Source organism: Tinamus guttatus, unplaced genomic scaffold (genome assembly GCF_059628265.1).
Source record: "Tinamus guttatus ecotype Peru unplaced genomic scaffold, ASM5962826v1 Tinamus_guttatus_pri_ptg000517l, whole genome shotgun sequence".
Classification (NCBI taxonomy): Eukaryota; Metazoa; Chordata; class Aves; order Tinamiformes; family Tinamidae; genus Tinamus; species Tinamus guttatus.
In genome coordinates this window covers 714,312-735,997 of record NW_028289051.1, presented here as the reverse complement: position 1 = coordinate 735,997, position 21,686 = coordinate 714,312, and the positions used below count along the sequence as shown (strand labels likewise).

At 40.1% G+C, this 21,686-nt stretch overlaps 1 protein-coding gene across 1 annotated transcript in view; it reads left to right on the top strand.

Moving 5' to 3' along the window:
* Positions 1-21,279, top strand: part of ELL2 (elongation factor for RNA polymerase II 2) — a 38,470-nt gene extending 17,191 nt beyond the window's left edge. Inside the window, exons 4-12 of the mRNA XM_088533744.1 lie at positions 6,240-6,403; positions 8,724-8,983; positions 10,448-10,572; positions 10,719-10,812; positions 12,505-13,081; positions 15,248-15,317; positions 18,474-18,645; positions 19,618-19,662; positions 19,796-21,279. Coding sequence (XP_088389870.1) covers positions 6,240-6,403; positions 8,724-8,983; positions 10,448-10,572; positions 10,719-10,812; positions 12,505-13,081; positions 15,248-15,317; positions 18,474-18,645; positions 19,618-19,662; positions 19,796-19,912 — 1,624 coding nt within the window. The 3' untranslated portion in view covers positions 19,913-21,279. The remainder of the gene's footprint in view (positions 1-6,239; positions 6,404-8,723; positions 8,984-10,447; positions 10,573-10,718; positions 10,813-12,504; positions 13,082-15,247; positions 15,318-18,473; positions 18,646-19,617; positions 19,663-19,795) is intronic.
* The last annotated feature ends 407 nt before the right edge of the window (positions 21,280-21,686 follow it).

Sequence of the window (21,686 nt, the reverse complement as noted above, 5' to 3'; positions counted from 1 at the left end):
ATGCTAGCATGCTGGCCATGATGGATAGTTGTCTTAAGAACCACATAAATCAAGGACCTCATCCATAATTGCATGGCTATCATGTTTCAGAACCCAAATGCAATACAGCAGAACCTTGTCCTGGTTCATTTGAACTCAAAACAAAATGAACAGTGTTAATGTTCATAACTCATAGTGTCATAGCTCTTAGGCAAGAGAGTACCATGCTTTCACAATGAGTTTGCTTCAGCTCTTGGAATATGATATATATTCCAAATGCAGATGGAGATGGGTGCTGTGGAACCACTGCCTAACCCACTTGATTAGTAGCAAATTTGCAGTCAAGTTTTATGTATTAATCTGGGAAATTAATAACAAACAGCTGTGTCCTAGACGTATCTGTGAAAGATGCTGTTGAGGTCCACGGTCACGGGAGGGCTGCTGCCCTCATTCTTGAAATAGGGATGTGTCTGTCCGGAGAATCTTGAGAGCAGTGAGAGAATGAGCTGATTTAATAGCTCTCCATTGCCTAAGGCGGGGAGGTCTCCCTTGTCATTTTCCTACTTCTCTTGTTTCAGCTTACTTCTATAGTACTGTTTTTTTTTTTTTTTTTTTTTTTGTGAATTGATTTCGCTGATAGCAGTGGTCTAAAGTTGAATGCTTTCATGCCAGACTAGGGCATTCTTGAGCTGGTAGTGGGGATTAAACTCTGTGAAAGGGGTCAGACAGCTGCTGAGGCTGGCACAAAGTAAGGAGCCAGAGCACGTAAAGGGAGGGAGAGAGAGAGAAAGGTCCTGCCTCCTCTCTGCCTGGGGAGGTGCTCCCAAAGGCTTCTGCAGCAGCTGGTGCACTGGAACACCTGCAGATGGCCTTTAGGAAGCCTTTAAGTGGCCTTCACCAGAACCATTGTGCAAGGTGGTTTTTTTTCTCAGAGAAAGGGCATAAACTGCTACATGTAGACAAGCCTAATGTATAGGGGTACTCAAGTCTGATTCAGGCGTTCCTTTAGACTTCTGTGTGCGTACTTTCATGGTTGGGCAGTAGTTGTTTTAGTTAAACTGAATTCATTTTGTAAATTAAAATAAATTTAAATCACTCTAATTCCCTGAAAAAAGTGCCTAGGTAGTTTTAATGTGGCTTTACTAATCGACTTCAAAATCTACTTCAGACTAGCCTTCGAGTTCCTGTGTAGCCAACTCTCTGTCCTAAGCGTTTGCAGAGATGATGCAAGACTTATATGGTGTTATAAGCTTATACAATCATTAACAGCTAGGTCAGGAAAGACTTCTGGAGGGTGTTCAGTCCAGTTGTCTGCTCAAGGCAGGTCTGCTTGCAGAATCGTTTCAAGGTCTTGACCAGTCAAGTCTTTAAAATCTCCAGCCCAAGGAGGGGTGGATTATACAAGCCTCTCTGCTCTTCATCTCACTTAGGTGTGAGGCTGTATCAGCCTTACTGAACACTGGCACTCTCATGAAGACGAATGTGCTCTGTACATTAGGAAAAGTTGGTTTAGGAGCTAATTCATGCTGTAGGCTTCCCCAGTGGGGCCCTTTTTTTCCTGCAGCTTCGCTTGGACTCTGGCCACAGCGATCTTGGAAGTGATACAATGCCATGTGTAGCTGAGGGATGTACAGTGCTTAAGTGCTAGCTGATTTTTAAACGTGGAATTTGAAAGAAGTGTCAAGACATCAGCATTCAAAGAACTGGGCAAAGGGTAGAATTAGTGTTTTGGGTAAATAGTGTGATTTGAGGGTGTGCGGAAAATCTCGCTGTCAAGAACTGAATATCCAAAAGGAGACAGAGGAGTCCTAAAACTTTATTTGAATAAAGGGAGAGCCCACCGGGCATATCCCTGTGGGGTCTCTCAAATTGCTGGGGGACGCAGCCCCCCTTTTATCCTAATTTCCCGACCGAGGGACGCCCTCTCCTTTTCCCCATTGGCCAAGGTACTCAGAAGTTACAGCCTTCCCGCCTGCCTACACCGAACTCCGGCCTCCCGCCATCTGTTCTCACCTGAGCTCACCAACTCCTTTGTCCCCCTTGCTGAAGAATGTGGGGCAATTGCCCTATTTCCCTCCTTTGTAAAGGCCCCCATCTCCTTGCAGATGGCTCTTTTTGTCCTTCTGGGCTCATGGCTCCACTCAGTCTCCCCTCCCTTTGTCCTGCTCTTCAGCCAAACTGTGGAGAAACCCTTATTGATGAATACAGAAACTTGAGCATTCCGCTCAATCCCTCCTCTTTTTCTTTTTTTTTTTTTTTTCCTCCTTTGGACAATATTTGTTTTTACAAACTAGGTTATTAACTAACAACCTGCATTCAGTATGTCTAGTACCCATGAGTAGTCTTCATATTCTTCTGGACTCCCACAGACCCAGCAACCCAGTTTATTTTCCAGACCCAGCCAGCGGTACAGATCAACTGAGAAGTCCAGGCTTCTGGAGTCTTGGAAATCTTAACTCTGGTGTGATGAGTCCATCCATGCTCAGCTGTCTTGATTGATGTACCAAGACCCAACCCCCTGGTTGGATATCATGGACTGCAAAATCCAAGGGGAGAGTCTGTGCGAGCTGGGCTTCCTGTCAGAGAGACTTCACAAGAAAAAGTATTCTGGCCACATATTGCTTTAAATATAATACAGTCATGGATTTCCTTTGGTTCTTCTCCCTCAGGACCAGTTAGACAAGAAGCTGGGTTAAACCCTCCCTCGCTTCAGACGCCCCTTCAGATAGCAAGGCCCTGACAAGGTATGGGACCTTGACATCATGGGATCCCTCTGTGGTCAGTTTTCGGACCTCAGTTACCATTAGGACCGTACCTGCGCAATTCTGCAGACAATAAGGCCACCCCTTAGCCACTGGGTCTAACATATTCGCATGCCTCCATGCTTTTGCACTAAAATTTCCTTGCCACGGCTCCGTTTGACATCCACATATAATTCAAATTCTTTCTCTGTGTCCAGAAGAGCTAAGGCCGGAGCCTTGGTCAATTTATCTTTTAATTTTCTAAAGCTCTGTTCTCCTTCTCATGTCCATACCACAACATTGGGGCTGTTTTGGGTTAAACCTCCAGCCAAAATATGCCCCAAATATATATTTTCTGCAAGGCTTGTGGTGTATCCTTGCAGGAGGACTGTCCATGTCAATTGGTGTTTTATCATTTTCCTGGAACTGTCCACACTTCCGAGTTCACTTCAGCCTAGCTTTATCAGACATTTTGCACAAAGTTACAGTAGTGCTAACTTCTTTATCATCCCCCACAATATCAATTGACATTCCCAATCCAGCCATCAACTCCAACCCCTCAGCAGATTGCCTCTCTCTTTTGTTACATAGATTCCTCTAGATGTTGCCCTTAACTGTATTGATGCACATTCTTTCTCGATGAGACCCTTCTCAGTATCACTGAGATACTGGCACAAAACCTGACACAGACCAGGATCGTCGTCCGACCCTACAGGGGGGCCACCTAAATCCCCCTGGTAATTTATATTCTGGCCAAAACAAAACAACAATATTTTATCATTAGTTCCTTGGTTATTTCTAGGGGAATGCATAAGTTATCCCAAACCCTCAAAAGTCTTCCCAAAGGACTATATAGGTATAAGTCAAGGTGGTCATACCTTTTTCCCAACACCCTCTTTTGGCTTCCCTTTGCTGCCTTCCCTGGCTGTCCATATCGGGGTCGTCACCCCTTTTGTTCCCCAGTCCCATAGTACTCACCAGTGAGATTTCAATGGTCCTTTCCGTCAAACCTGGTCCTTTCCGTCGGACTTAGCGCTACCTGGAGGTCCTTTCCTTCAGACCTAGTCCTTTCCGTCAGACTATAGCGCTACTGGGAGGTCCTTTCCGTCAGACCTAGCCCTTTCCGTCGGGCTTAGCGCTACCCGGAGGTCCTTTCCATCAGACCTAGCCCTTTCCGTCGGGCTTAGCGCTACCGGGAGGTCCTTTCCATCAGACCTAGCCCTTTCCGTCGGGCTTAGCGCTACCCGGAGGTCCTTTCCATCAGACCTAGCCCTTTCCGTCGGGCTTAGCGCTACCCGGAGGTCCTTTCCGTCAGACCTAGCCCTTTCCGTCGGGCTTAGCGCTACCCGGAGGTCCTTTCCATCAGACCTAGCCCTTTCCGTCGGGCTTAGCGCTACCAGGAGGTCCTTTCCGTCAGACCTAGGCCTTTCCGTCGGGCTTAGCGCTACCGGGAGGTCCTTTCCGTCAGACCTAGTCCTGTCCCTTCCGTCAGACCTAGTCCCTTCTGTCAGACCTAGTCCGTTACATCACACCCCTTGAGGACCCCCTCCCGGTCCTACCTGCGGATCCCCCGATCCGCTTCTCGTCTGTCTCCGGACAGTCTTGGGAACCCAATCAGTCGTCCGGTGCAGGCTGCTGTCGAAGGGAGTCGATCACCAAAAGCTATGGTGAGGCGCGCCGTCGACTCCAATCGCCGTCTGCCGTTCCCGGAAGGTGGAAGGATCCCGGACGAGCCCCCAATTGTGCGGAAAATCTCGCTGTCAAGAACTGAATGTCCAAAAGGAGACAGAGGAGTCCTAAAACTTTATTCGAATAAAGGGAGAGTCCACCGGGCATATCCCTGTGGGGTCTCTCAAAATGCTGGGGGACGCAGCCCCCCTTTTATCCTAATTTCCCGAGGGACGCCCTCTCCTTTTCCCCATTGGCCAAGGTACTCAGAAGTTACAGCCTTCCCGGCCCGCCTACCTACACCGAACTCCGGCCTCCCGCCATCTGTTCTCACCTGAGCTCACCAACTGCTTTGTCCCCCTTGCTGAAGAATGTGGGGCAATTGCCCTATTTCCCTCCTTTGTAAAGGCCCCCATCTCCTTGCAGATGGCTCTTTTTGTCCTTCTGGGCTCATGGCTCCACTCAGTCTCCCCTCCCTTTGTCCTGCTCTTCAGCCAAACTGTGGAGAAACCCTTATTGATGAATACAGAAACTTGAGCATTCCGCTCAAGGGCAAGAAATAATGCCCAATAGCCCCTATTTAGACAAATCATCACTGTAAATTCTTTAAATACTCTGCAGTATAAAGGCTTGGCTTGATCCATCTTTCTGGCTTCCAGAAATAGCCTGTTGAGAAACTAGGTGCCAAATTTTCCTGAACCTTTCTCTTTGGAATGCGAACCACAGATTTTTAGGGTTATTAAAAATGCTTCAGATTAGCTAGAGCTAAACCTGTTATCCTTTCTCTCATCAGAGTTACTCAGATGTTGCAATGGCAAGTGTGGCATAACAGATTTGTTGCAGCTATAATACTTGAGCTAGTTTAAATCCAGTTATTGTTTGACCACTGGACTTGCGCTCTTGGCTGAGGATAGGCATGCGTTGTGTTATAACACCACATGCAAAAGGGACCCAGAGGAAATGAGGGCACGAAATTCTGGGGAGAATCCCCCTCCAGCTCAGTAAAACACAAACCCTCACCTTTTGGCGAGTTTGGTCAGCAATTCTAGTCATAAACCACTGCTGATCTCTGCTGCTCCTATGAATGCAAAGCATTCGTTGACAATTCGTTCAGGAGAAGAAACTTCTCCTGAAATCTAGTGCCTATGTTGACTCTATCAAAGAGATACCGCCATCTGCCCTTGAATTCTTTCCAGTGGTGGAGGGAGAAAGAAAGTGTCTCTCACTAAATGTAAATCCACACAACAACAGATGGATTAACTATAAACACATCTCAGTGCTATCAAAAGTACAAAATAAGCAAAAAGAGAACAGAGAACCTTTCTGGAAAAAAAAAAGAGAAGCTGTGAAAAGTGAGAAGCAAAAATGTCATTTTGCAGGGTGGCTGACCTAACCTTCTTCAACTTTGTAAGAACTTGAACATTCATAAGGGATACAGACTACCTTTTCACAAACAGAGGAAGCATGTGACTTTCAAATGTTTACTTTCATTGAGTTGACCATTATTTGAAAAGCCCTTAAGGCCTAATATGTGTACAGTTAGGATACTGATCTAACTACTTCCGTTCAGATTTAATTTTTATTGCAGTAGTTATCAGTATGGTGCACCTACTAACACTATCACAGAGTAGCCATACATATTTATGAGAAAACGGTAGTTGTATTAACTGGTAAAATCAGTACAATGCTCGTCTAAAGAGGTTCTGAAACATTGGAAATACATTTGCATGTTGCCTAGAGTCAAGTATTGAAAGTTCTTCTCTTTGCCTGTTCAGATGGGCTTTAAAGTTTCTAATGCACCTAAACTTGAAAGAGCACTTGGCCTCAACTATTTTTTCCTTGTTCTTACAGTTCAGGAGCCTCTCAACTTAGTTGCCTGGGATTTATACAGGATAAAATTACAGTATGTGCAACAAATGATTCCTATCAGATGACCCGAGAGCGCATGACCCAAGCAGAAGAAGAATCACGCAATCGAAGTGCAAAGGTTATTAAACCTGGAGGGCCATTTGTTGGTATGTTTGTGTTTAATTTTCTAATAGATGGCTGTCATCTCTCCGTCTATTGTTGGGAAACAGTCAAAGATCTCAAGTTTAGGTAGGCCACCTTCACATCATAGATCTGGTCTCCTATTCAGATATTATGTTTCTCTATTCAGATATTAGCCTTTTTTCCCTAAAAGTCTGCCAGTCTGTTCTTCCTTATTCCCCTGTTGCTTGGCTGTTTGAAAATTTTGCCCATTGATAAAAGTTGTAACTTCCTGTACACTTGAATTCTCTTTAAATGCTAATGTTTTTGTAACTCTTCTGAATACCTAAATACTACATGAAACACTACCTTAACCTGCAACCCAGAAAAAAAAAATCATTGGGAAATTCTATCATACAACTTTGTAAGCATACTAGCTGGAGAAAAACTTCACTTTTCACCCATGTTAATGTCTGTGCTAATTAGAATTTACTTAACAAGGCTGGTTTCTAACAACAGTTTGGTGTTTATGAATAAGCAATTGTTATTTTGAGACCACTGGAATATTTTTAATAAAGATGTTAAGTAATGTTGGTCTCCTTTCTGAGGAGTTAGTTAGCTTGGCTTAGCTTTCTGCAAAGCCAAGTGTTCAGGTGATTCTATTACTGAGCTGTTCTGTGTAGTGCTCACTGAGGAGTCTCAAGTCATTGGAAACAGGCCCAAGAGGAGGACTATTTTACATGTAAATCATTACATAATTCTCAGTGGTTGTTTAAATAGAGCTTAATTGAATGTACTGAATAGGGTTTAGACAGGGACAGTAACACTATGCAGTGTTCTGGGGCTTTGCTTCAGACTGACATAAATGAAGGCAGGTCTACCTGCTGTTAGGGCATGTGAGGGTTAATTAAGCATTGTAATACTTCTAATGCAGTGTAAATTAGGGACTAGTGTTAACTATGTGTTAGCTTTGGTTTTGTTGGAAGCTAACTTTTCTAAATGGATTTACCACGTGTCAGTATGTAGTATTCAAACCCTTTCTTATCTACTATGCCAGGTGTGTGTGTGTGTCTAAATGGAATTTAACTTGTCAAAATATTTGTAATTCATTCAATTAAATAACTGACAAGTTCATGCTGTGCTAAAAATGTAACCGTGTATGTTTACATGATTAAGTTTGTTCTTGAAAACCAGAAGGGCAAGGTCCAGGGAACATGCCCAATACTAAGAAAGGTTATAAAGGTTTGACCTACACTGGACAATGAAACAACTTTTTACTGTTCCTGGGAATACCAATACAAATACAGCTCCATCACTGTAGAAAATTGCTAAATTTGAAGCCTCTTTGATAGAGATACGGATTCAGTCATTAGCTGGTCATTTATAAAACCTATCAGTTGCTAGTTTGAAAAAATCCCAAGTTTGTCTCACCTCTTCTGTTAGGGTGCAAGTAGTTTTCACTGCGATCTTTTTCATTAATTCTTTGTTAAACTTGTTCTGTGCTATAGAAAGTACCAGTGGAACAGCTAGTAATGTGAGGAAGTTGTGACTGTTTCCAGAAAATTCTAAATTAAAGTAGACGTTGTTTGTTTTGGATGTGTTGTTTACAGAGCTGAGTTGTTCTTCCAGTTGAGGAGCAAGGCTTTTTATAGAGTCTGAATGCAAATGCTCTGCAGACTTTGTTTTGGAACTTCCCTAAACTTGGGGCCAGGGATTGTTAAATCTTTTGATTAATTCTTTCCTACAAACTTGATGCCATGTACATAGATATATTAAGTAGTAGATGTGAACATTTTAGTTTGTAGTGTGGAGCAAGCTGTAACTCCAGCGAATAATACCAAGTGTTGGTAGCTTTTTTGTTTTGTTTGTTTTAGCAGGGATTAAATTATTTTTATAGACTTAGGCTCTACAGACATTAATGGGGATCTTTTTAATTAAATAGAAGAGCTCTGCTTGATACTTTAGAGATACTTTTTCTCAGGGTAGCCAGATGTTTGCATTTTCAGGATCTGAGCCTCTAAACTGAGGGGAGCGAAAAAAAAGAAAAGCATCTGTATGAAGATAGTGAGAATATATGGGATATATCTTCCTATGTATGAAGAATATATAAGAATATATGAAGATAGTTTAGATAGAGGTACATCTCTTACAAATATTGTTCATTTGATTATTTTCATATACATACATATATATCTATAGTACTTGCTGGTTAATGCATCTTTACTACCTCAGTATGTTAATAGATCTTGAGCTTAAAATGTTGAATAAACATGGCTTTTACCATTCATCTGGCTTAATAATTTCTTTAACATTACCTTCCGTGTCTTTTCCTGACCACTCATGTTTCTTTTCTTACTCTCCTTTTAGGAAAAAGAGTTCAGATAAGAAAAGCACCACAAAGCATTCCAGATGCTGCACCTGAAAGGAAGCGGTCGACACCCATGAACCCAGCCAACACGATACGGAAGACGCATGTGAATAACACCGTTTCACAGCGACCGTACAGGGACAGGGTGATTCACTTGCTCGCACTGAAGACCTACAAGAAACCAGAGTTGCTCGCTCGCTTGCAGAGAGATGGTGTTAATCAGAAGGACAAGAACTCCCTTGCAGCTATCCTTCAACAGGTGAGATCACTGACCTCTTGCCAGCTTTTTCTTCTCCTGCCGTTCTTCTGATGGTAACATTGAGGTACGTTGCTCTTGTATTTAAGCTAGAAAACGGTAAACACCTTATGATACTCTTCTCATTTAAGTTTTTCCTGATCAGCTTTGACTTGCAGTTTGAGGCATTTGTGTAAAGCAAAAGTAGAAAAGAAAGGCCAAAAAAAAAATAAATAAAGGACTCTTACTCCTACTTCCCTTTTCCCCTCTCCCTGTTATTTTGGATTACTTAGTGGATAGCCAAACTTTTTCTGAATTGCTTAGGTGATGCTTTATATTTCTTGTGCTGAATGGAGAAGTTTGTTGATCAAATAGATAGGTATTTATTTGAATGTATTAATGGCCTGTAAGTGACATTCAAATCCAAATAGAATGATAATCATATGGAGGATAACAGACATTGGAATCTTCCTTTGAGCACCTGCACTTACATTTCAAGTTAAGTATTTTGAGAAGGGTAGATAGTCAAAGCTACGCAAAGCAGTGGTTTTGTGTAGAAAAGTAATGTAGCATTTTGTCAGGGATAAACAGACAGGGACTGTTTTACTCCCAGGTTTTCTGTAAAACTCTGTACAGATCTGAACTGTTCTAGCACTAGATTTTGCATTCAAAACATAGTTTGTTAGATATGTGAATGGAGTTACTTCTTTCATCAGTAAATCTTTGACATGGTTTAAAACCAAGTGGGATGTTGTCTTTATAATAGAAGTAGTAGCTTAGTGCTAGTTAAGTAATCACTTAGGACTTTCACTAGGAAGATTATTTCTTCTGGCACCTCATGCATTTCATGAATTAAACTACATGACTCAGTCACTTCAGAAAGGAAGTACTTATTTATTGAAACAAATGATGACAAATAAAGCTGCTGTTGCTTGTAGTACAGCAATTAGTACAATGGTGGAAAGCGCACATTGTTCCAAGAATAGCTTGTACTCCGGAATCGTTTATGATAGAAGAGTATCATGTTTACCTAGGAATACCTGTATGAAACAAAAGAACAAGAGGCACCCTGCAGAAATTAAACCAAATGGATTTTGTATTTGGAAGTACGTACTCGAGCATCTCAACATAATTAGCACACTGAAAACTGAAAAATTTTGGTGTAGTTTGTCTCCATTCTTAATGCTGGGTTAAAGACGAGGAAAATACAGTTATGTGGTTCAGAGCTTTTTCATGAATAGATTTCACCTAGGGTAATTTTGGTTTCAGTTAAATGTTTAGGTCCAGAATTTACCATGTTTTGAAAATCGGTGCCTATTAGATGAGAACTACAAATGAATAAAAACAGTCCAAAACTGGAAAGCTATTGCTTGCTTCTGTTTTCAGCTTATTTAGCCCTCCAGAATTAATCTTACTGTTGTAGCCTGTGAGCATGGAAATGTATTTAAGTATAATAAATATATTTTGCTTTTCAATTGCTGCCTGTAGGTAGCCAACTTGAATCCCAAGGATAACTCTTACACTCTGAAGGATTATGTGTTTAAAGAGATTCAGAAGGACTGGCCTGGATACAATGAAATAGATAAGCAGTCATTGGAGTTAATACTTGCTAGGTAAGTTTCCTTTTCAGGGGAAGGAAAGCAGCAATCTTTTAAACATGTCTGCTGGAAATTGAGTGTATGTCTTCCCAAATAATGAAAAAAAAATTATGACACAGACATTTTTGCCTTGTAACCTAAAATGTGGGTAATCCTTACAGAAAAGTAAATTCATCTCAGAATGCCACCAGCAGCAGTCATATGGAATCTCCAGTAACTTCTAATAAAGATGCTGCATCAACTTCTCTTTCCCAGGTATTTAATTTGTGGCTTTTCTAACATTACTTAGTGTATTACAATTTAGTGCACTTTAATATTGTTGTAAAAGCTGCAAGGTGAGGCAGTCATGAGTATATGAAAAGTGAGTCGTGAGTAAATGAACGCATTTATTTCAAATTGGATGGTCACTATTTAAAAATGGTCGCACTGTGGAACACTTTAAAAGCTTATGGTCGCACAGGCTAAAGACAGTGTCCTTAGTTTTTTATTTCAGAATGTTATTTGAAATCTTCAGAAAAAATGGTTCCTGTGTAGGCAGTGTTTTGTAAATGAATGTATAGATTCTGAGAGTGACCAACCAGTGTCTGAACAGCCAACATGTCTACATAGAATGTAACTATCCATAGTACCTTACTGAAGCTTAAATTCAACTGTAGAAGAATGCTTAAAAATTCTTTGTAGAAGCATGCTTAAAACTGCTTTCTATTGCCAAATAACTTGTTTATCTCTGTATAGGTACTTCTTCTAAAGAAAAGTGATACGTATTGCGACCATTACATGTATACCAGGTTCTTTGCTGTGTGTTTTAATATATCAAACATGCACAATCATTCTTGTGCTACTTTTACACTTATTTAAATGCAAAATTTGGAGAAGGCCAGAATAAGCAGCAAATGACAGCAGCATTCTTCTCCTGTGGGTGTAGTATTTCTTTTTCTGTAGATATTATTTATGATTCAGTGTAGCCTAGCTTTTAGGGTACCCAAGTCAAGCTTTTTGAATTTGAGACTTATGTCCTCTTTTCCTATCAATAAAGCAGGGCAGTACAGACTTTTAAAAAGAAGCCTGAAAACCTTCATTTAGAAAATTTAGATTCATTTAGAATCATGTGACTAAAACTGTGGTTCAGTAAATGTAGTTGAAATTTGAAGGTAGTGGACGACACGAGCTTGTCTGCGTAGAATGATCATTAGTAAGTACCGAAAATCTTACCCTTAAGGTATTTCTGTTTTTAAAAACTGGGGAGGGGTGTCACATTATTGCTTCTTGCTAATTTGCTGCCTGCCAGAGACAGTGAAATGGTGCAAGACCCATGGACCTCTTCACATCTCCTTTCAGATACACAGAATCTGGAATTATTTCAGCTGAGTAGTATAAAGCTGTGCCTGACACTTGTGGGCAGAGCTACTGCTTTGTACATCAACATAAGCAGTATATGCTTGTTAAACAAACACAAATTAGTTTTTCACATGGAGAAGAGCTAGAACCACAGCTGTAGCAAAACCTGGCTTTTTTTTTTTTTTTTACCTACTTTCCATCTGCTTTGCACTTTACATGTTCTGATAACTACACAGTTTCACACACTACTTAGAACTGCTTTAATAAAGAACATCATTTTGTGGCAGCAAAGGTTTGCCGTTGCCAGATATATCTGTACAGAAATTGATACCTTAAACAGTACTGAGCTGACCTTATTTTTAGTTAAAGGCTTTGATAGAGCATCAGAGTGGAGCATCTTTCTTCCAAAAGCCTTAGCTGTAGAACTGAAGAAGAACTTGCCAGATCATAAGAAACTTAAAAACTATATATGAAATAAGGCATAATAATTTTGTATTAATGGCATGTAATAATTTTTCTGCTGGTTATTTTGAGAGATGTTTTCTATAACTACCCTTTTGGAAAGGTACCTTTCGGCAGTGGAGCAAAACTAACGTTGCTTTTTTCCAGAAACGGCTTTTGGCTTCTGACTTCATCGATCCGCTAATGAATAAAAAACCCCGGATATCTCACCTCACCAATCGGGTCCAGCCGACGTTCAACGGTCACCTGCCTCCTGCCTCCAGCGAGAAGGCTGCTGCAGCCCCGCCACCGCCACCTCCCCCTGCAGCCGCTACCACTCCTGCTCCTCCTCCGCTTCCCTCCACTCGCCTGCCCGGCTCCAACCCTCCACAGACTGTCAACTCCAACTCCCCCTGCACTCCCGAGGGCCGGGGAACTCAAGATCTGCCTGTAGACAGCTTTAGTCACAATGGCAGCAGCATCTACGAGGACCAGCAAGAAAAATATACCTCTAGGACTCCTTTAGAAATGCCAGCATCCACTGCAGTTCAGTTAGAGTGCGCAAAGTCCACAGACGAGAAGCATTTGGCGTTGCACAAAAAATCCAAAAAGAAAGCAAAAAAGCATAAGGAGAAGGACCAAAGCAAAAAGCATGATATTGCAGGTGTGGATGAAAAGGAAAGAGATCTTAGGAAAGAGGAAACTGCCAAGCTGAAAAGCTCCTCTGGTTTGGAGTCAAGTGAAGGTATTGATGTGCTGCTTTTTCTACCTATGTGGGTAACCCTTATAACTCAATTAGTGAAACCAGGATCTGGAAACAGGAATCATCTAGTTCTCCTTTGCTTGGAGTTAGGTTGCTTACCATTGTCCCTATTTATGGTGAAGAGTTAGAAAGCATTTGTTTGTCTGCCATTTTATTGCCTTGTAGCTATATTTTATTTATATTTAATCTGATCCTGTTCTACTGGAAGCTTTGCTAAAATTAGACTTGCTATTATAAATTCTTACTGCATACTACAAAGCAAGAACAAAACAGAAGAACAAAGAAATACTAATCGGTTTGTAATTGGCTAAAAGGCAGGGCTAACTACTAGAACAACACAAGTGTTGGATTTTTTTTTTTCCCCCTTGGTTTCCATTAAACTGGTAGCTCTTGGAAACCTACTGTTTCTTAAATCAGCAAGTTTTAAATCCTGCATGCTCAAATTAGATGATTAAAAGCTTATATGTTTTGTTACTGTTTATTGAAGCGCATGGAATAGATGCACCACATGTGAATGTTTGTGTTATTCTGCCTTTAGGATGTAAATTGGTGGATGGTTTGCTAGAGTTTTGGTTTGGAGAGGACTATAAACTCCTCTCCCTTTTGGCTACAAAAACTCTTTACTTTGAAGAAAAAAAAAAAAAAGGTTTTTGTAACTTTTTACTTAAAACACCACTGCAAAGCTAAACGGATTCTCTTAAAAAAAAAAATAGGGAAAAGGTCAATTCATTCAACCTGTGTGTTGTGTTGCAGAGGCTTGGCTAACAACCTGGAACTCATCTGTGGCCTTTACCTACTGCCATCCGTGGGTTTATTTAGAGTCTCGGGTGCCTCTCTGAAGTACTGTTGTACGTGTAGATGAGGGTGCTTGGAGATGGTCTTGAAAAATGCTCATGCTGAATTTAAAAGCATGAGAACTTTTCTCCAGAGGCTGCTAGCAAAATTCTGCATGGCCAAGGCGATGGGGAATTGATCTTATGCTTCAGGTTGGTGCTTGAACTGAAGTTCCTCAGTGTACAGTCATTCAAAGAAATCCTACTCAAGCTTCTGGAAATGAAATACAGCAAAACCATATTCACTTGAGTTCTCTGTGTATATATATATAAGAAACCATTGTACTTCTATTTGCATTAATCTCTTAAAAGTTTTGTTCCACCTTCTGCCTTTTATACCATGTAAGACATTTAATGTTAAAAGCAAAAGAATCAAGCAGAACATAGCATGATAGATTCTTACTTTCCTTGACATATGAGGTTCAATTAGCTTAAAGATCGGTAAGGAAGCTTGAGCTTTAGCAGAAATACTGTGTTTAAACAGTGGCATTGTAAGATGAAATAAGGAACTGTGGGAGCTTTTTAAAAATGCCAAGCAAACACTAAATGAGATGGATAAAACCTGAAGTAGAGATGTATTGCCAAGACACTGAACACTTCTTCCAGTGTATTTCCACTGAACGTTTCTTCCAGTGTCATCTTTCCATGTAAAATATAAGTGGTTCTTAAAATATTACTTGAAACAGAGGGGTTAGGGCGTAAGTGTGCTCTGCTTTCATAATGCCAACCCAAAGTTCAAAAAACTGCATCGAATCCAGTATTGCTGGATTCATGTGGAGCAAATGTTTGTTGCATGTGATTGCAGCCTGAATACCAGTCACTCCTACACAGTGCTCTTCACTGCTGAAAGAGTGCCAGAATTAAATCCAACTTTGCATATCTGTAATTGCTAGGGAAGGAGAAAAGAGGGGAGAAGAACGTGGCCTGGAAAGGACTTCAGCCTCCTACCCTACTTTTTGCAGGCTTCTGGTACCTGAATGTTGGGAATGATATAGAGCTATGTGAAGTTGTGCAGCTACATCTGCTGCTGCACACCGTGAATTGCTGTGCCAATGCCACATCAGGTCTTGGGAGCAAGAAATAGGGACCTTGTGTTCATCGTGTGTGCCCTACAGACTGCAGTAGCTGTGCCTTGCCTTTAAGCCCATTTGTGAGCTCTATTATTAAATTGTAGTGCTTATTCTTAGTGAAGTGATGTGCGAATAAAACTGAAAGATTTTTGCAGGCCCATCGGATTGGCATTGTTTGGCTGTAGTAAACTCCGTTTCATGAATGTTCTGAAACATCTGAAATGTCAAATTCTGCTTTTCTATAGGAGTTAAAGAAACTTGCACTGCCTCTATGGATCCTCCTTCATCCACAAGCGAACTACCAGACTACTTCATGTGAGTAAAATAGTGATCAAGAATCTCCCACCACTCATAGAGGCAGTTGAAAAATAGCCTGTAAAAACTTCCATTTCGCTGCAAAATTCTAAAGTTGCCAAAATATATATCCTTAATAATAATAACTTCTTTTAAGTCAGCCAGGAGCCTTATTTGAATAAGTTTTAAATGCTGAAGTGGTTCTTAATGTTTTGAGCAAAAAATATTAAAACCAAGATTTTTATATACTTATGAAGAAGACTTAAGTCATTTAATCTCATCCTCCTCCTTTACAATAGCAAGATAGAAAAGTAATATCAAGGTGTGCTGCTTGCTTTTTAGAGGTGAGGCAGCACAGGACAGCTGACATGAAAATACCACACGTATGAAATTCAGGCATATTTTCTGTGTTTTCAATAAGTGAGAGGGAAAAATAGCAAGCAAATTCTGAAGTCCAGTAATATGAAGCATATATAATAAAGGAGGACTTAACCATGAAGCTTATTTCTAAAGCTTTGGTCTAAAATGGTGATTTGAAATGCTGAATTTGAGTACAGCAGAACACCCCATTTTGCTATAGAATGGCAGATTAATGAGATGAAGAAAATAGACAAACTTAGCTCAAATTTAAAATTTTTGCTTCTTAATGATAATTAAAGATAAAAATGCAGTAAACTTTTAAATGAAATCTGGATGTAGTAACTGGAGTATCACAGTTGATAAAATAAAAATTAAAAAACTCACTTTCCCATAAGATTAATTTTAGTTTTTTAACTGTTACACACAAGATTACTGAATATATCCAAAAGTGAAAATTCTCTTCAACATGTGAATTTCCAACCCTTACTGGAGCACGACAAAGAAGTAAAGTATGAAATAATTCTTAATAGTAGAAAAATTTAGTTGCCTAAATACATTTTTTAGAAGGATAATTTTCTTTTTACTGTCATAAAACTGTACGGGGAAATATTTTCTGCAAATACCCAGCGCATTTTTTCCCCGCAGTGTTTTCTTGGTGGCGCTTTCAAAAACATGTAAAAGGCAAACGGCTGCTGTGCGATGATTTTGTCCAGTGTGTACCTGAAGTTGTAGCAAAATGCAGTGGAGGGGCAGGGGTGCCCGGAGCTCTTTGCTCGGCCGGGAGGGTGAGTTTGGGAAGGCTGGGGCGGCTGCTGCAGCGCTGGGAGCCGGCGGAGCCGCGCAGCGTGCCAGGCACTCCAGGCGTCTACGCGGTGGCCGCTGCAGCGCTGAAGCTGGGCCCTCCTCACCACATTAGCAATGCAGAAGGGCAGACACTGCTCTCCCCGTTAAAATGCTGCTAATTACCTTGGTCTTGTCAGAGGAAAAGATCAGTTTTACTGCATATAACTTCAGCAGCACTGAATGAGCTGAAGCCTCCCTGCAGCTCTTGGACTTGGGTGCATCTTATGTTTGTGTTGCAGCAGTTGTGTTGCAGTCATGCCTTGCATCGTATTTAATGCAGGAAATGATACTTTATGGAAAGACGTAAAATAAGTCTAGCCCTGCAGGGAAGGAGTTTAATGCGTAAAGTGTTAGACTGAGGAATTGGATCCAGATTTAAATCTGAGCCTCTGCTGGGTGAATACACTGATTCAGCTCTTTGGCTGCTGCTTTGTAAGTTGAGAGGCATGATAATGACCTTTTTAAAATGCTTTGAAATCCCTTTCCTTCTTCTCAGAAAGGGTAAAGTATGTGATTACTTGATGCCATTCAATATTCACTAATTTAATATATGTAGTTTATAATTCGTGTAAATATAGCAATGCAATAGCATTGCTAATAAAATAGGAATAACCTTTTCAGGTAAGATTTTTTTAAAGTTTTTCTGTGAAGGGAGCTGGCTTTGAAATAATTTTCCAGATAAGCTAGTGGCTTTGGCATCCTAAGAAGAAATTACTATCAGTACAGAAATTTTAAAAACAAAATGGTCCAGTTCAAACAATTCCAATTTTCTGTCTTCCTGTAGGTACTATATAATTCCTGAGTATAGTCATGACTTTAGAATAAAAGATTTTTTTCATCTTAAGATAAAGTTTGAGAGCATAATAACTTAAACTTCTTAAGCAAACTTAAAGCAAAAGCTATGAATAAGCTTTTATTATTATTATTATTATTTAGGGTTTTTTTTTACCCCTTCTGCTCTCACTTCTCTCTCTGCGCACCTAACATTGCTGCTGCTTTGGTAAGGTACTTAGGTCCTTTGCTAGGCCTTTGCTGCTTGCTCATGTGAGGTACCTGTTTGTAGGTCAGTATTCCACCCTGTTGCTTCACTAGTAAAGAGTTGAAGGGCACCTCAGGTTTTATTTAAGAGACTGTGTAACTGCTAATCAGGTGCATCTGGACTAGGCTAGACATCACTGCTAGAGCTATCATCTGCGTTCGTACCCAGTTTCAACCTGTTTGATTTTATTTTTTTTTCCACAGTGTTGAAATTAGTCAAAGGGTTGTTTGAAGAACTGGTCAGCTTAGGAGGGTGCCTGTGTTATCCAAAGAGCGTTTGGTCTTTGGGGTAGAAGGGCCTAAAGGATTAGTGTCCTGGAAGAAGATGAAACAAAACATACACACAAAAAAGCCAAGATTGTATCTATTAAAAAGATTGTTTTTCCCACATTTCAGACTTGTTTGCAGTTTGCTGGTGAATTGAACTTCTGTTTACCAAAATAATTTTATCTATAAATATTAGTTCTGTTGAGTGGTACAAATCTAGTAAAAATCTAAACTGCATCCCAGTTCACAAATCTAGTCCCTTCCAAAAATGCAATAAAATGTCTTTTTCAAAAGGAAGTAAGACTGTTAATTTGTCCCCTTATAGAACCAGACTGTAATCTGAATCTCCACTCTCACTTAGGTTGATGCATGAGGCTTTCTGAATTTGAATGATTGTCTGTGTTATCTAAGTATACTACAGTTTGCACAAGTTCTGAATGCAACCTCTAAAAAGCAAAATGCCAAGTCCTTGCTGTAAAAATACAGTGGATTTCTTATGAAGATTATTGTTACATAACTAGGCTCTCTTGGATCGTATGCGCTTACATGTAGAGAAGTCAAGTCAGTCAGTAATTACTTGGTTCAAACACAAGCTTGGGCATCTGTTTGACTAATTATGAAATGTTCTTGGTGTAAAAATTGAGGTTGTGCACTTATTTGTTCCATTAGAAAATACATAGCTATAGTCTCATATGAGCAACGCCAGAGTTACAAGGATGACTTCAACGCGGAGTATGATGAGTACCGGAACTTGCATGCGCGGGTGGAGAACGTCACTAGGAGATTCATGAAACTTGATGCACAGCGGAAACTTCTTTCTCCAGGATCCAAAGAATATCAGGTAATAATGAGTAAATCTTACCCAAACGTCGAAATTTGCATGGTAGGCAGATTCTTTAGCATCTCTTATATCTGCAGTACTACACTGATATGGCTTGTCAAGTTGAATGTAACTGGAGTCGTCAAGTTACCTCAGGCTCTAGTGGATGATACAATGGATATGGGGGAAAAAAGTAGCACATGGAATGGAACCACCTAGGCTTTCCCTGAAATCCATTCCCCTTGACTTTAGCAGGTATTATACATTAAGTAGACCTAGATGCACGAATGCACGAATGATTTCAGCATGTTTGGGCAGCTGGCCCAAATTATAGTTGAAGTTTTTAGCTAATCATATTGAAAGCTGGTATTCTCATTTTCAAGCCTAAATTCCCAGTATTTGGAATCCCAAGTGTTAAGTATCAGTGTGCTTTAATTCTGTGTATATACTGTGGATTGTTGGCAGGATATAGATTTTATAAATTTTTTGACAGATTGCAAACATGTTTGTGAGCAGAATTAGTGGTTTAGGATCCTAGGCACCTGGCAAATGAGAAAACCCTTCAGAACTCCCCTGTAATTAGTAGTGGCAAGATACTGATCTAAGCTGCTGATGGTTGCTGATAGCTGTGCTCTGGCCCTGCCACGGCTCACTGTGACTTCCGTAGCTTGTCAGAATCCTACAATAAGTTTTTTAGTCCTTAAATCAAGGCTCCCCCGACTTCTGAGCTGTCTGTGAATGCAAGTATTTTACAGTGGCCTTAAAGTGACTTCATAAGGGGAACCCTCATACGCATTCTGCCCTTGTTGCTTATTTATAGGTTGTGATACAGCGCTTTTTATGGTAGCATAGCAGGAAGGGTGGGTTAGGGATAAGAAAATATATTTATTAAAACTGTTCTTTTCCTTCTTTTTAAGATTTTGGGTAGAGCTATATTTGTAGTAGTAGTGAAATACCTTTCATATTGTTTTCACATTTTTTTTTTCCTTAAAGATCCTTCATGAGGAAGTCCTGGAAGAGTATCGGAAGATAAAACAGGTATGTGCAGCAACTGGGTCTGTGGGAGGTGGAAGGAACTGAGTCTGGCTTGAGGCCCTTTTTAAAGCAACATGAAAAAAATTAAACTCTGTAGCAATTTTTCCATACCCTAATTGTCTTTTTATCTTCACAGTCTAGTCCCAACTACCACGAAGAGAAGTATAGATGTGAATATCTTCATAACAAGCTGGCTCATATTAAAAGACTAATAGGTGAATTTGACCAACGGCAAGCAGAGTCATGGCACTAGTCTTCTGATTGGAGCAGGAGATGTGAATGAACCTAAGCTTATTTATTTAAAATTCCAAATGAGTTGCTCTAAGATTCTAAAAAGATTAAACTTTTGAATTACAAAAGTTTCAGTATTAGCAGACTTGAGTTACTACTTTTATTGTTGTTGATGTTGCTTTTATGCATATTTGAAGCTGCTTTTTCTGGTCCCTTCTTTTATTCAAGACTTATGTTTGTCCATGGAAATCATTTTATCAGTAGACACTGGGGATCCAGTACTTCTACTTTGAAGTTGTGCACATTTTAAGAGAATATTGTAGCAAAGTGAAATGCTTTTGGATAAATATAAGGCTGTTTTCTGACCTTTCTTGTTAATGCAAACTCTTTGCCTTAAATGGTAGAAGGTTTAGAAAAAAATTTGCACAAAAAATAATAAAAAAAGAACACATTGTTTTGGAGGGTTAAAAGAGGTCTGTATATAAATACTATATACAGGCCATCTTTGTTACAACAGAAACTTACCCCTGCAACTTAAACCCCCCATTGCAATGATTGCCTTAAGGTGTTTGCTTGTGTACATTTAGTGTAGTTGAATTACTAGCTACACGGCTTCCCGCTTTCCCGAAGCACCTGGGAAGCGCTCCGTGGCCTACCGGTGTCTGGAAGTGTGTGCCTGTCCCGTGTGCGTGCGAGGACGTGTGCGTGTGAGCATGCGTGGTGGGGAAGGAGAACAAGCTGCTACTCTTCAGTAGGCCAAACGCTCAGGTTAAAACAACTGATGAGTGTTGCTGTAGGTTTTTTTCCTATAAAATTGCTACTTCTATTGTGGAAGATGAGAGCATTTCCATTTCAATAGTTTGTCAGCTTTATTAATGTTGGAAATTGATACTTTACAAAATTAAACAGATATATAGTTTTGGGGCAAGATTATAAACTTACACATGTAGGTTACCTATTTATATACCGCTATAAAGTATTTTTTGAAGAGAGATATGCAAAGAAGCTATTGCCTACATGAAATGTATATTTAAAGATTTTTGTCCTGGGTGCCAGGAGTATAACAAAGAACAGATGTATTTAACTATAAAATACTGTGATCACCAAACAGCACAAACTTCCATTTCATGCAGTTTTTTGGTTTAATTTGATTTAAACCATTGCTTACTTTATCATGTGGAAACACAGGTTATTTGGTCAAAATTAAGCAGAATCTTTGTTTGTCTTACTGTATTTGTCTTTTTCAAGTGCTGCCAATTGAAAAGGGAAGCATTATGTTTACAAATCTGATTTTGGAATGTTTGCCAAAATTTTGGTAGTATCTCTAATAAACTTTGTCTCCACCATCAAAAACCTGTTGTGTATCACTGTAAACCAGAGAATGTTGGAAACTGCCAAAACACATGCCACAGGTAAACGGGAGCATTGGAATTTTCAACTGAAATTTGTGTACAAAAATGTTACACTTTGAAGGTGGACTAGTATGCGAGGTGTAGCACAACATGCAGGGTGCATTATAGCTAGTGATGTTGTTTATTTGAGACTTAAGCTGGGTTTTTTGGGTCCCTCAGATTAGTACAGTTTTAAACTTTGCGTTTCAGATAGTAAAACGGGAAGGAGATTTCTTTATTCCCTTAAACAGCTGCGTGTGCTTCAAGTCTAAGGTCAAGCCTGAGCGCGTGCACACAGCAATGCCCAAATGAAGTGCAGGAGCAGTTGATGTTGCTGCAGCTCTGGTTCGATTTCCATCTGAAAGGTCAGAATAACATGGAGTTCCCGACAGCGGGACCAGCGTA